General features: G+C 40.3%; 1 protein-coding gene across 1 annotated transcript; it reads right to left on the reverse strand.

Annotated features, from left to right (window-relative positions):
• Positions 1-332: 332 nt before the first annotated feature.
• LOC106080934 (uncharacterized) lies at positions 333-8,546 on the reverse strand. Its single transcript, XM_013242563.2, has 5 exons — positions 8,356-8,546; positions 8,094-8,301; positions 7,822-8,008; positions 1,443-1,559; positions 333-1,369 (listed from the first exon to the last, which is right to left on the reverse strand). The coding sequence occupies exons 1-5, from the start codon at positions 8,515-8,517 to the stop codon at positions 388-390; spliced, it is 1,656 nt and encodes a 551-aa protein (XP_013098017.2). The 5' UTR covers positions 8,518-8,546; the 3' UTR covers positions 333-387.
• Positions 8,547-13,620: the final 5,074 nt, after the last annotated feature.

Raw genomic sequence — 13,620 nt, forward strand, 5'->3', positions numbered from 1 at the left:
AAGCGTGTGCATGTCATCGGTATATCAGCATATTCTGATCCATTTTATGTAGTTAGTTATACCAACCTATTTTTTTTTTTGCTAGAGACTTAAGTTTCTTTAATTGGTGAACCACTTTTACCCACATTGATATCAAATCATTTCAACAATAGGTCTATCGAAACACATGGCAGTGATGTATGTCTGTATTTGAAATTATCTTTGAACTTGGACATAAGATAAGAGCAGTAAACTGGTCTACCATATGCGTTGCATTACTGCTTAACATTGCTTGAGATTAGATAAAATAAATACATAATAATATTAATATCTACAATTAAAAATAAATACTTAAAATTATAGACCAACATATAATATAATGACCATGACGTGTTTGACATTTTCCAATCAATTTATGAGGCGATTGAAAGAAGTCTTCGGTGTAACCCAATGTTTGCCCAAGGCCATATCACGAGCTCTGTCTCTGACAACTTTGCCACTGCCCGTCTTGGGCAGGTCGTCGAGAAAGAAAACGCCACAATGCAGTTGTTTGTGAGATACAACCAAACGCTTGGCCACATACTCCACTATATCCTGCTCACTTAGTTTACTGCCGGGAATTTTAACAACCGCCGCTGCAGCGGCATCTCCATCCACTTCATTCCAGAGACCAAAAACACAAACATCCAGGACATCGGGTAATTCGGCCACGCACTGTTCAATTTCTCGAGGCCAATATTGCATGCCGTGAAAGCGTAACGAATCACATTTTCTATCCAACACATACAAATAGTTGTCCTTGTCGAAATAACCCAAATCGCCGGTGTGAAACCATCCTTGGTAATCTTGCATGCGCTTGGATTCATTAGGATTGCCATAATAGCCATTCCATGTTTTACCCGTGTGAACTAAAATTTCCCCAAGCTCTCCATGATTCAGACTGCGGCCATTTTCATCATGGATTTTCACCTTGATTCCCGGTATTATCTTTCCCACACTATTGGGATGGCCTACACCCATATTGCCGGCAATACCGCCGCATTCTGTCAATGCATATCCATACGATATGAAACCATTTGAAAGGTAGTTTTGCATCTTCAATAGAGATGTCACAGGTATATTACCACCAACTATGTTGATGAAGCGAATACTGGACAACTTTTCTTTGGTTAGCTGTGGACTTTTTGCCAGGCAGACGAAGTTAAGGGGTGTCAATGTTAAAAGGGTTACTTTGTATTTATTGACCAGTTCTAAAAGATATTCTGCGCTTTCTCTTCTATCGGTAATGATGCGAGTTGAACCATGGCCACAACTGAAGAGCATATTAAACATGCCGGAAGCGACATCAATTGTGCTGAAGGAGAAAATCACATCTTGGCCAGTAACAAATCTAAAACAAAAGGAAATGGATTAACAAAGAGCTCATATTTGTAATTGTCATGGGATAATTTCACAGTACTTACCCATAATCGAATAAGCAGGAAGAATTTGAAATGCTAACATTCTTTGGCATCCCCGAAGAACCGGCCGTGCATAGAATTGCCACAGTTTGATCTCCACCCAATTTAAGTGTTTCAGGCCTAAAAGTGATATTAAGAGAAATAAGTAAGTTGAGAAGCAAGTAAAATGACCATAAGTTCGGCAGTGCTGAATTTTATATACCCTGCACCATGATATAAATTACGCCCTGAAGACATTCCCAAAATTAACAAATTTGAGCTCGCATCATATGGAAGCTATACCAGCATACAGCGCTATGTGGATAAGACTTGTCACATATTTTGGATGTCAGCAGAAATCTTTTTTTCAAAACTTCAAACTAGAAAATAAGGAGCATTAGAATGTCTCAAAGAAACAAATCGCTTTTTTTACACACCACCGTTAGAAACACATCGAAAAATCCGACCCTATAAAGTATGTATATTCTTGATCATCTTAAAAATCTAAGACGATCTAGCCATGGACGATAAGGCTTTAAAAAGTTATGTTGAGCTGAAACTTTGCACAAATTCTTTTTTCTAGCCCATAGGTTAAATTCGAAGATGGGTTTTATCGGATTATATCTTGATATAGCCCCCACATAGACCTATCTGCCGATTTAAGAGAAGGTGCCGTTACGCTTTGGCGGATGTATTAGAGATGTACAAGGCAGATTTTACCACCTTACAGGAAATGCGATGGATTGGTAATGGCGTCACAACAACACCAAACGGGGACGAACTATACTATAGCTGCCTAACACGAGGCATGAATTTGGCTGTGGATTTGTGGTTTGTCGGAGACTGAAACATCTTGTCTACAGCTATACTTCGGTGAATGAGAGGCTAGTCACAATCCGCATAAAAGCCAAATTCTTCAACATAAGCCTTATTTGTCCCCATACCCCGACGGAAGACAAAGACGAGCAGACCATGGCTATTTTCTACTAGCGCCTAGAGAGAGAATACGACCGCTGATATTAAAGTCGTTGTAGAAGATTTTAATGCAAAGATAGGGAAGGAAGACATCTTAGGTCCAACAGCCGAAAAACTTAGCCTCCCCGAGTTAACGTCCGACAATGGATTGAAACTCGTAGATTTCGCCGCAGCAAAAACATGGTAGTTTACAGCAACAGATTTCCACATAAAAAAGATCACAAAGCCTCATGACTGTAACCTGATCAGAACTCGAGAAACAAAATTAATCATGTAGTGATGGATGGAAGACAATCATCCAGCGTGTTAGATATACGATCGATCCGTGGAGCAAATATAGATTCGGATCATTACCTTGTTGCAGCAATGGTTCGAACCATTTGAGTATGGTGAGACACTGCACGGAAACTGGACAGCTGCAAACACAACAAATGGCAACGGCATACTCCACTCGACTGACCTAACTGCTTGAAGGAAGCACTGCCGATGATGTCGATCAGAAGTGTCGAGATGCTACTGAAGTCATGTATGCGGCATGCAGAGCAACCGTGCAATCACTAGCAAAGCGCCAGATGAAGGTAAGGTATAGGGAGAAAAGGAGAGAGGACATACGTCTATTCCGTAGAAAGAAAAAGGAAATGGAAAGACGTGAGTGCGAGTGTAAGTGAATTGAGGAGTCAGAATGAAGTCCGGAAAGCCTACTAAAGAATTAAACATCAAACCGATGGCTTTGATGCAGGCACATCCTTCTTTAGAGATAAAGAAGGAAATCTGGTAACTGACACAGATAGCTGAGAATATGGAAAGAACATTTTACCCAACTGCTAGTGCCCGACGATGGCGATGAACAGGATACAGCCGAATTTATCCCTGATGATGGTGTAGAATGTTTACCCCCTCATCAGAATCGCAGATCCAAATCGCAGTGAAGCGACTGAAGAACAACAAGGCAGCAGGAGCCGACGGGTTACCGCTGAACTATTTAGGACCGGAGGCGAAAAGCTTATTAGGCGTATGCATCAGTTTGTCTGCGCAATCTGGCTTGAAGAAAGCATACAACATGATTGGAACCTCAGCATACTATGTCCCGTACACAAGAAAGGAGACAAGACGGAATGTGCCAACTACAGAGGAAAAAGTCTCCTCCCCATCGCATTCAAGATAATCTCGAGCGTACTGTGTGAAAGATTAACCCTAAAGTCAATGAGATAATTGGGACCTATCAATGCGGCTTTAGAGCTGGTAAATCTAACCTAGACCAGATATTCACACTGCGCCAAATCCTGGAAAAGACCTTAGAAGGACAAACCAACACCTACCATCTCTTTGTTGACTACAAAGCCCCTTTCAAAAGTCATATACGTGGGTTAGAACACCATCTTTTGACAATGGCTATCTTGCTGGTGTTTAGGGCAGAGTTGCCTTTCTTGCCCTTTTCAAAATGTTTGATAAGAAGTTAAATTTTCTGTTCAGCACAACTCTCAGGTATTTTGCCCCTTCATCAAATGGAATATTCTCTTCCCTCAAGAAGACAGGTGCCACTATGGGTAACTTATATCTTCTGCTAAACGTAACGCATTATTTAGTAAGCAAGTTATTAATAAACTTTGATACGGTAGTGTTAATGCCTAGAAACTCTAGCTCCTTCATGATTGACGTAAAGGGCTGTTTCAGTGGACTCGTGCTATATGCATGCTGTTGCCGGGACAGGCGATCTCCAATCAACCTTTCAAGAGTCTTCAGCATGAAGGATGACAGAGTAATTACGCAAAAATCTTTCGCTTTGTATGGAACGGTTTTCCTGCTTTTGGAATGGAAATGACTTTCGTGTCTGACAGACTGGCCAAGAAGCCAGTCTGTCAGACTGGTGATAAATCATAATTCGACCGGTGATACATCATAAAGGCCTTAAAGGAGTCAAAACTTCTTATCGCCGAAAGGATTTTCGGCTCAGACACAATTTCTCCAATAACCTCCGGAGAATGCATACCAGTGGCAACCTCTTCTAGAGCCACATTATTCGTTGGAGGGTTTCCCAGGAAAAGTGTGTCAACGAGTAATTCAAGTATTTCCTCACTAGACATTGTACATACATTCTCTAACTTCTATATATATTCCACCGTAATAGGAGTCGAGAATAGGATCTTTCATAGTCTAGAAGCTCCGGATGTTACCTCCACGGAGCTATAGAATTCCACCCAGGATTTGTTCTGAGCCTTTCTCAGCTCGCTCTTTTTTTTTTAGCTAAGCCTTATAGACATCCCAATCGTGAAGATTTGAAGAGTTTTCTGCAGTCCTTTCTTAGACCAACCAGTTTCGGGGTCCACCATGGCGGTCGTTGTTTGCCCCTTGGCTTGCCACTAGGACATGCGGGCACAAGCAAGTCAATCGGGGTCTTTGTGATCTGCTTGACCTACGCAGTCCCACTACCTTTTCTGGTCAAGTAGGAATAATCGTGCGTAATGTGTACCGAGATCTATCCCAATCCGACTTTCTTCTGTTTCGCCGAGGGACCATTTCTACAGTTTTTCCTCCAAGGCTGAAATTAATAATCAGAGAAGCTGTGGTCATCCAACACTACCCTGTCGAATATCCTTCCGCTTAGATCTTCCGATGCAAAGGTTATATCTTGTACCTCCTGCCTGTTCCTGGTAATAAAGGTCGATCTATTCCTTTTATTACACATCGCCAGATTGCAGCTTATAATATATTAGATAATCAGCTCATCACTTTCGTTGATATCAAGCTACTACTGGATCTTCAGTGCTTAGCGACGGAGTAAGTAAAGCATTAGGACTCTTCTTAGCAAGAATACAGGCCCTTGTGTCCCCCCGTACTCTTGAGTAGTTTAAATACAGGAATTCTTAGTCCACGAAGTATTCCTCCACACACCCATGGCTCCTGAATAAGAACTACGTCAAATCCTCCTGTCATCAGAAGAACCACACATGCCGCCGAAGCGTCTTTACAATGTAGAAACCATTTCCAACACTATTGCGTTAGCTTCGTCTTCTGAGTCCGCCAGGAGTTCATTCTCACAAGATTCTATAGATCTTGCCATGGTGAGTTTCTTACGCATCCAGGGGCAGTTGTGACCTATACTTTGTACACAAATCAACATGTAGAGACGAAGAGATAGACATAACGAAATCGAAACAGGAAATTATGCTGAGTTGATCGTTATACTTAGATTAGGTTAAGTTGAAAAGAGGGTGCGGATATTATTCCGTCCCATGCCATTAAGGACATACACATAAGCCAGTTATAGGTTTGTTGTGCGATCTAAATACTAAATAATATATAAACCACCTTCCGTCAAAATCCGGTGAAGAATGCATACTTTATGCCCCATAGCAGCTATATCGAAATATGTTCCGATTAGGACCAAATACTAATAAGTACAAGTCGTTTTTCAATTGCGTTTAACAAAATATTGGTCTTTTTAGTAGCTTAATCTATTATCTATGCGACACGGATCTCGAAAAGCCTAACATAAGTCACTATGTCAAATTTCAGTGAACTCAGATTATAAATGCGCCTTTTAAAGGGCCAAGACTTTAAATCCAGATATCGGTCTATATGGCAGCTATATCCAAATCTCGACCGACTTGGGTTAAGTTGCAGAAAAATGTCGAAGAGCCTTACAAAACTCACTGTCCCAAATATCTGTGACATCGGCTAATAAATGCGCCTTTTAAGTGTCCAAATACTTAAATCGAGAGATCGGTCTATATGGCAGCTATATCCAAATCTGAAATGATCTGAGCCAAATTGCAGGAAAATTTTGAGGGGCCTAACACAAATTACTGTATATATAATGCAATAAATGCGGCTTTTATGGGCCGAAAACCTTAAATCGTGAGATCGGTCTGAAACGATCTGGGCCAAATTAAAGAAGGATGTCGATAGGCCTAACACAACTCACTGTCCCTAATTTCAGCAAAATCAAATAATAAATGCGCCTTTTATGGGCCTAAGACCTTGAATCGGCGGATCGGTCTATGTGGTAGCTATATCCAAATCTGGACCGATCTAGGCCAAATTGAAGAAGGATGTCGAATGGCCTAACATATCTCACTGTCCCAAATTTCAGCTAAATCGAAAAATAAATGTGGCTTTTATGGGCCTAGGACCCATAATCGGCGGACCGGTCTAAATGTAGACTATATAGAGATATAGTCCGGTATATTCCATCATCGAACTTAACCTATTTATGGACGAAAAAAGAATCTGTACATAGTTTCAGCTCAATATCTCTATTTTTAAAGATTGTAGCGTGATTTCAACAGACAGACGGACGGACATGGCTAGATCGTCTTAGATTCTTACGCTGATCAAAAAGTAATTGCGGATTTTTTAAAAGAATGTAAATGCATTTTTAATAAAACATAGAATGAACTTTAATCAAATATACTTTTTTACACTTTTTTTCTAAAGCAAGCTAAAAGTAACAGCTGATAACTGACAGAAAAAAGAATGCAATTACAGAGTCACAAGCTGTGAAAAAATTTGTCATCGCCGACTATATGAAAAATCCGTAATTACTTTTTGGGCAACCCAATACTTTTTTGGATCGGAAATGGATATTTCGTTGTATTGCAAACGGAATGACAAAATGAATATACCCCCATCCTTCGGGTGTGGGTATAAAAAGTGACATCGGAAAAGAAAATCTAAGTAAAGAATTCTGGGCTTCTTACAAAATCCCTAATTGTTTCCCATATAATGCCCCTAAGTTGGTTCACGTCTGGTATTGTTTCCCCCACTTGAGTGCCGCTGTCTGTTAGCCAAGAAAGTCGGGCAATGACATAGGGAATGCCCCAACGTCTCATTATCGTCCCCACATGTACTTCACATGCTATCACTTGCCGCAAAGATTTTGCATAAGTGAGGTCGTATAAACTATACTGACCTCCTTCTTACTTCTTTTCAGTAACAGTCTTGTCTTCTCGTGATACAAATCTCCCCTTAAGATTTTCGTCATTCTACCGACCATTTCACCAAAGTGAAAGTAGCAAATGCACACCAAAATAGCTTTGAAAATGTCCATTATTCATAGCAAAAAGTATTCAACAAAATTCTTTATCGGCACTTGCTTTAGGTTTTCGTTTTATATTGAAGTCTCATAGAAACAATTGAACGATAAGAAATGCCCTCCGTTTGGGTTTTAAGCCAAATAGACGCAAACACTTGATTATGTCTCCCGACATTTGGCCAATAGTTTTTGTTGTGTTGACTTTATTATCGCTACAGGTGCGTTAATGGACTACTGAGTTCATTCATTCCCTTTGTAGATCTCCAAGCTGACAAACTAACTGCTAATTAAATTTGTTATACTAAAGTTCAATGACAAAATTCCAGAGTATCTGGGCTTCTATAAATGGTTGACTAAATGGGGAAAATGTTACCTATCTTCTGATGTACTTACACATAAAATAATTCTGCATTTGTTGGCTCCAACAAATCTTCCACTTTGGCCATATCGAAACGATGATCTTTCATTGTAAACATTTTGGCTTTCAGCATTTTTCCAATGGCAGCCACATTCAGGTAAATCCCCCCATCACAAAATATCACTTTGGGTCGCGTGCTTTGGAATAAATGTTTTATGGTGGCTACAAATAGATAGAGAGCCGTCAGAGATAACATCAAGCCATAGGAGTCCATTATTGATTAGATTGTTAAACAAAAACCAAATACCTTCGTCATTCTTGTAGTTTACGGCATGAAATGGAGTGCAATTCAGCAAACAACCAAGAACCACTGGCAGGGTGTACGTGCCATTGGAGCTAACAATGCCCACAACATCGTCTTGCTTGAGTCCAATCGATCTGAAATATTGGGCTATGCGAATGCCAAATGTAATAGCTTCACCATTGTTCAAGGCTGTGCCCTCAGTGTCGGATATCTGAAATAGTTTCTATTACCAGACAAGTTCTGAGTTTAAAGAAATTTGCCTCACCTGACAAATGTTTTTGGGATTATTTTTCATAAAAGCAAATAAAATTTTTCCAATCGAGCAATCAGTATCAAAAAAGTTTGTAGCTTTTGGCCCCATCCATATTTTAGTATATTTATCAAACTGGGTGTTGACTCTTTCCATTTTTGGAAGCAACGTCCACATACCTTGTAATCCGTAGAATGCGTCTGTCCCTCTCACTAGCCGAAAGCGAACTAAGAGCTCTTCACGGGCCATATTGGAAAGCTGTTTTGAGTTTCACATTGGCATTTGATAAAAATTTTCATATCAGCAGTATAAGAGACACACCGCCACCACTAGGTACCAGTTAAGCGGCAGTCTAATTCTAAGAGAACTTCGGCCTAACCCAATGCAAATGTGAGTGGGTGGTACTAATAGCTCAACAATTTTAGATACTGTAATTTGGGGACATGACGTAGTGGGACATGAAGTAGTAATTAATTTTGTGATTGTCATAACCAGTGCCGAAGTTCTGGATTTGCTTCCCGTTAGACATGTTGCAATAATTTCATTCAACTTAGATGGTATTTCAACTGATGAATTCTGTTTGTTATATCCACCACCGTAGGATTTGGGGTATATTCATTTAGTCATTCCATTTGCAACACATCGAAATATCAATTTCCGACACTACAAAGTATATATATTTCGGATCGTCGTAAAATTGTACGTGTGTCTGTCCGTCTATCCGTCTGTCCGTCCGTCTGTTGTAATCACTCTACATCCTTCAAAAATTGAGATATTGAGATGAAATTTGGCACAGATACGTCTTTTTAATGCACGCTGGTTAAGTTCTTGAACGGGCCAAATCAGACCATATTTGGATATAGCTTCTATATAGACCTCTGCCGATAAAGGGTCTAAGCCCATAAATGCTTTATTTTTTATCCGGTTTCGTTGAAATTTGAAACAGTGATTAGCTTAAAGATTCCCCACATCTGACCCAATTATGGTTCAGATCATACTACATTTAGATATAGCTGCCATATAGACCGATCTGCCAATTAAGGGTCTAAAGCCCATAAACGCTTTATTTATTTTTCGATTTCGCTGAAATTTAAAATAGTGGGTTATTTTAAGCCTCCCGACATTTGATCTAAATATGGTTTAGATATATTTGGATATAGCTGCCATATAGATCAATCTCCCGATAAAGAGTCTGAAGTCAATAAAAGCTTTATTTTTTATCTGATTTTGCTGAAATTTGGAACAATGAGTGGGTTAGGGCCTCCCAACATCCGAACTAAATATGGTTTTGATCGGATTATGTTAAGATATAGCTGCCATATAGACCGATCTGCCGATAAGGGGACTGAAACCCATAAAAGCTTTATTTATTACCCGATTTCGATGAAATTTGAAACAGTGAGTTTTTCTTAGCCTCCCGATATCCGACCTTAATATGTTTCAGATCGGTTTATAATTGGATTTATCTGCCAAACAGACCAATATTATGTTCTACAAATTTTAATAGTGTCATATATTGTATATTAGACCACTCAATGTCCGTGCTGAATTTGGGTGCTTAAGTTATCCAATTTTCTCCGAATTCTGACGAAAGGGGGTTTACATATATTCCCGAGGTGGTGGGTATCCAAAGCTCGGCCCGGCCGAACCTAATGCCTTTTTACTTGTTTTTCCTATAAAATATTCTTAGCACACCGATCACCCGATTTTACTTCTTGAAGCCACATAAAACATTCATTTATTCGATTTTGTTAAACTTAAGAGTTATAACTTTTGCGAACCAGTTGTCATCCTGGTGTACTACTGTGGTACAGAATATTTTAGATCAGGTAAGGTTGGAAAGAGGGTGCGGATATTTATCCGTCTCATGCCACTATGGGCATACACCTAGGCCAGTAATTAGCTTGTTATGCGCTCTAAATACTAAACATCGAAAATGAAAATCTATGTTAGGAATTCCATGTTACTTACAAAACCCCTAATTTTTTTCCATGCCACGCCCCTAAGTTGGGTTATGTTTGGTATTGTGTGCCCACCTAAGTGTTTGCGATCTTCCATATGACAATACTAGTGTTCCGTTAAATCAAGACTGTGCCGCTGGCAGCAGTGCTTCGCACTCGACCTTAAGTGACGTCTCGATCGGAAATCTCGTCCATTACTTCCAGGTTTCCTATCATCGCCTCGATTATACCGGGATGGTATTAGCTGCTCCCATCCTCAATCCATTCTCCCATCGCCTCAAGTCTCATAGCCGCAGGGTCGGATATCTAGAATTGTCTCCAGTGCCCTAGTGGTCGTGGTCCTAATCGTTCCGCCTATGCCAAGACAACATGTTCTCTGAACCTGTTATATGGTCCTTATTTTGCACTTTTTTCCAAAGCAGTCTACCAAACTACTGCGGCGTAAGTAAGTATTGGTCTAATCACGCTCCTATAGAGCCAGTGGACAATCCTCGGATTCAGACCCCATTTCGAGTCTACAGCCTTCTCGGTACGCCACTGAATGTGACATTTCCAATTCAATTTCCTGTCCAAGATTACACCTAAGTATATGACCTTGTAAAATATGGAAATTGTTCTGTTGAGAAAACATGGGGCGTCAAATCATCGATCGACTCAGAATTTCTTTCTTATTATACCCTCCACCATAGGATGGGGGTATACTAATTTCGTCATTCTGTTTTAACACCTCGAAGTATGCGTCTGAGACCCCATAAAGTATATATATTCTTGATCCATCTGTCCGCCCGTCCGTCCATCCGTCTGTCTGTCGAAAGCACGCTAACTTTCGAAGTAGTAAAGCTACCCGCTTTAAATATATTGCTCAAATACTTTTTATCAGTGTAGGCCGGTTGGTATAGTAAGCCTCTAGAGTGCGTAGTGCTAAGTATGATTTAAATCGGTTCATAATCTGGTATAGCTGTCATATAAACTGATCTTGGATCTTGATTTCTTGAGCCAATAGCGCATTTCTCATCCGATTTGGCTGAAATTTTGCATGAGGTGTTTTGTTATGACTTCCAAGCACAGTTAGTGCTAAGTATGGCGTAAATCGCTGTAGAACCAGATATAAATGCCATATAAACCGATTTGGAATCTTGACTTCTTGAGCCTTTACAGGGAGAAATTCTTATCCGTTTTGGATGAAATATTGCATGATGCGTTTTGTTGTGACTTTAAACCACTGTATTAAGAATGGTTCAAATCGGTCCATAACCTGTTGTAGCTGCCATATAAACCGATCTGGGGTCTTGACTTTTTGAGCCACTAGAGGGCGTAATTATTATCCGATTTAACTAAAATTTTGCTTGAGGTGTTTTGATATAACTTTCTACAACTGTGCTAAGAATAGTTAAAATCGGTCCATAACCTGATATAGCTGCCATATAAACCAATATGCGATCTTGACTTCTTGAGCCTCTAAAGCGCACAAGTATTACCCGATTTGGATGAAATTTTGTACACCGGCTTCTCTCATGATCTTCAACATACGTGTCTTATATGGTATGAATCGATCAATAGCTTGATACAGCTCCCATATAAACCGATCTCCCGATTTTGCTTCTTGAGCCCCTACAAGGCGCAATTCTTTTCCGAATGAACTGAAATATTTCGCAATGACTTCTGTGTAAAAATCGATAACACAGATGTTGGGAGTGATACCAAAATACTACGTGCAAAATTTCAGGCAAATCGGATAAAAATTGCGCCCTCTAGAGGCTCAAGAAGTCAAGACCCAAGATCGGTTTATATGGCAGCTATGTCAAAACATGAACCGATTTGGCCCATATACAATCCCAACCGACCCACAGTAATAAAAATTATTTGTGCAAAATTTCAAGCGCCTAGCTTCACTCCTTCGAAAGTTAGCGTGCTTTCGACAGACAGACAGACGGGCGGACGAACATGGCTAGATCGACATAAAATGTCACGACGATCAAGAGTATATATACTTTATGGGATCTCAGACGAATATTTCGAAAAGTTACAAGCGGAATGACGAAATTAGTATATTAGTGGAGGGTATAAAAACATGTTCATTTGTCGTAAATAAAATCCAACGTTTTTCTTTAAGTCGCCAGGCCCTGATGATGTGACACCGGTTGAACTACAAGCTGTGTCTGACAGACTGGTTCGCTGGCTTAGGGAGATATACTCTGCTTGTAACAGAATGGCATATATACCTGTGGGATGGAGGGACACCAAGGTCATCTTCATTCAGAAAGCAGGAAAACCCTGCCACACGAAAGCGAAAGATTTTCGTCCTATTAGTCTGTCATCCTTTATGCTGAAGACTCTTGAGAGGTTGATAGAAACGTATCTTAGGGCAAAGATCCCACGAGATCGCCTGTCGCGGCAGCAGCATGCATATAATAAAGGCAAATCCACTGGAACAGACCTTCACGACCTAGTCGGCTACATAGAAGGTTCTCTCGCTGTCAAGGAATATTCGATGGTAGCATTTCATGACATTGAAGGTGATTTCAATAATGTTAAACCTACGTCAATCATGAAGGAGTTGGAGTTTCTAGGCATCAACTCTACCGAAAGAAAGTTTATTAATAACTTAATTACTAAAAGATGCATTACTGCAGGCTTGGGATCTATAGATCTAAAAAGATGGGTCAGCAGAGGAACACCTCAAGGTGGTGTACTGTCTCCTTTACTTTGGAATATAGCCATTAATAATATATTATTGTCTCTGGAAGAAAATGGCGTAAAAGTGGTCGCGTATGCCGATGACGTGGCAATTGCGGTTAGGGGAAGTTTCCCAGCACTCTAAGAGGTATACTTCAGGAAGCTCTAGGTGCAACAGCAAAGTGGTCTACCGAAAGTCATCGAGGTATAAATCCGTGCAAGACAGAAGTAGTTAATTTCAGCAGGAGATACAAGTTGCCTGCAGTAGAACTTGTCTCCTTCGTTGGAGAGAATGTTCCATTTATAGTAAGCGCAAAATACCTGGGTGTTTTGCTGGACAGGAAATTGAACTTGAATTGAAGTGAACTCCATTGGCAAAAGTTGGGTGTTTATACCGGGTGTCATGCATTGGGTATATACTGACTCTATTTGCGATATGGTGTTGTGGTCTGGTGGACGGCGCTTCAAAACTTCCACTTACTGCTCATTACTTAACCGGATCCAAGGATGGCTTGTTTGTGCATCACAGCCGCACTGAGGACGACACCATCTGATGCACTGAATTTAGTGCTACATCTTATGCCTCTGGACATTGTGGGTAGACAAATTGCTGCGACCACTGCCGTGAGGTTAAGGGAGCTTT

This window comes from Stomoxys calcitrans, chromosome 2 (assembly GCF_963082655.1).
Source record: "Stomoxys calcitrans chromosome 2, idStoCalc2.1, whole genome shotgun sequence".
Classification (NCBI taxonomy): Eukaryota; Metazoa; Arthropoda; class Insecta; order Diptera; family Muscidae; genus Stomoxys; species Stomoxys calcitrans.

What these genes read in the sequence shown, in the direction of transcription:
- LOC106080934 (XM_013242563.2), bottom strand. Translation starts at nt 8,517, where the DNA reads ATGTGGACGTTGCTTCCAAAAATGGAAAGAGTCAACACCCAGTTTGAT. An exon ending in AAACTACAAGAATGACGAAG is followed by an intron (nt 8,009 to 8,093) that starts GTATTTGGTTTT and finishes ATCTATTTGTAG; the next exon opens with CCACCATAAAACATTTATTC. An exon ending in TCCTGCTTATTCGATTATGG is followed by an intron (nt 1,370 to 1,442) that starts GTAAGTACTGTG and finishes CTTTTGTTTTAG; the next exon opens with ATTTGTTACTGGCCAAGATG.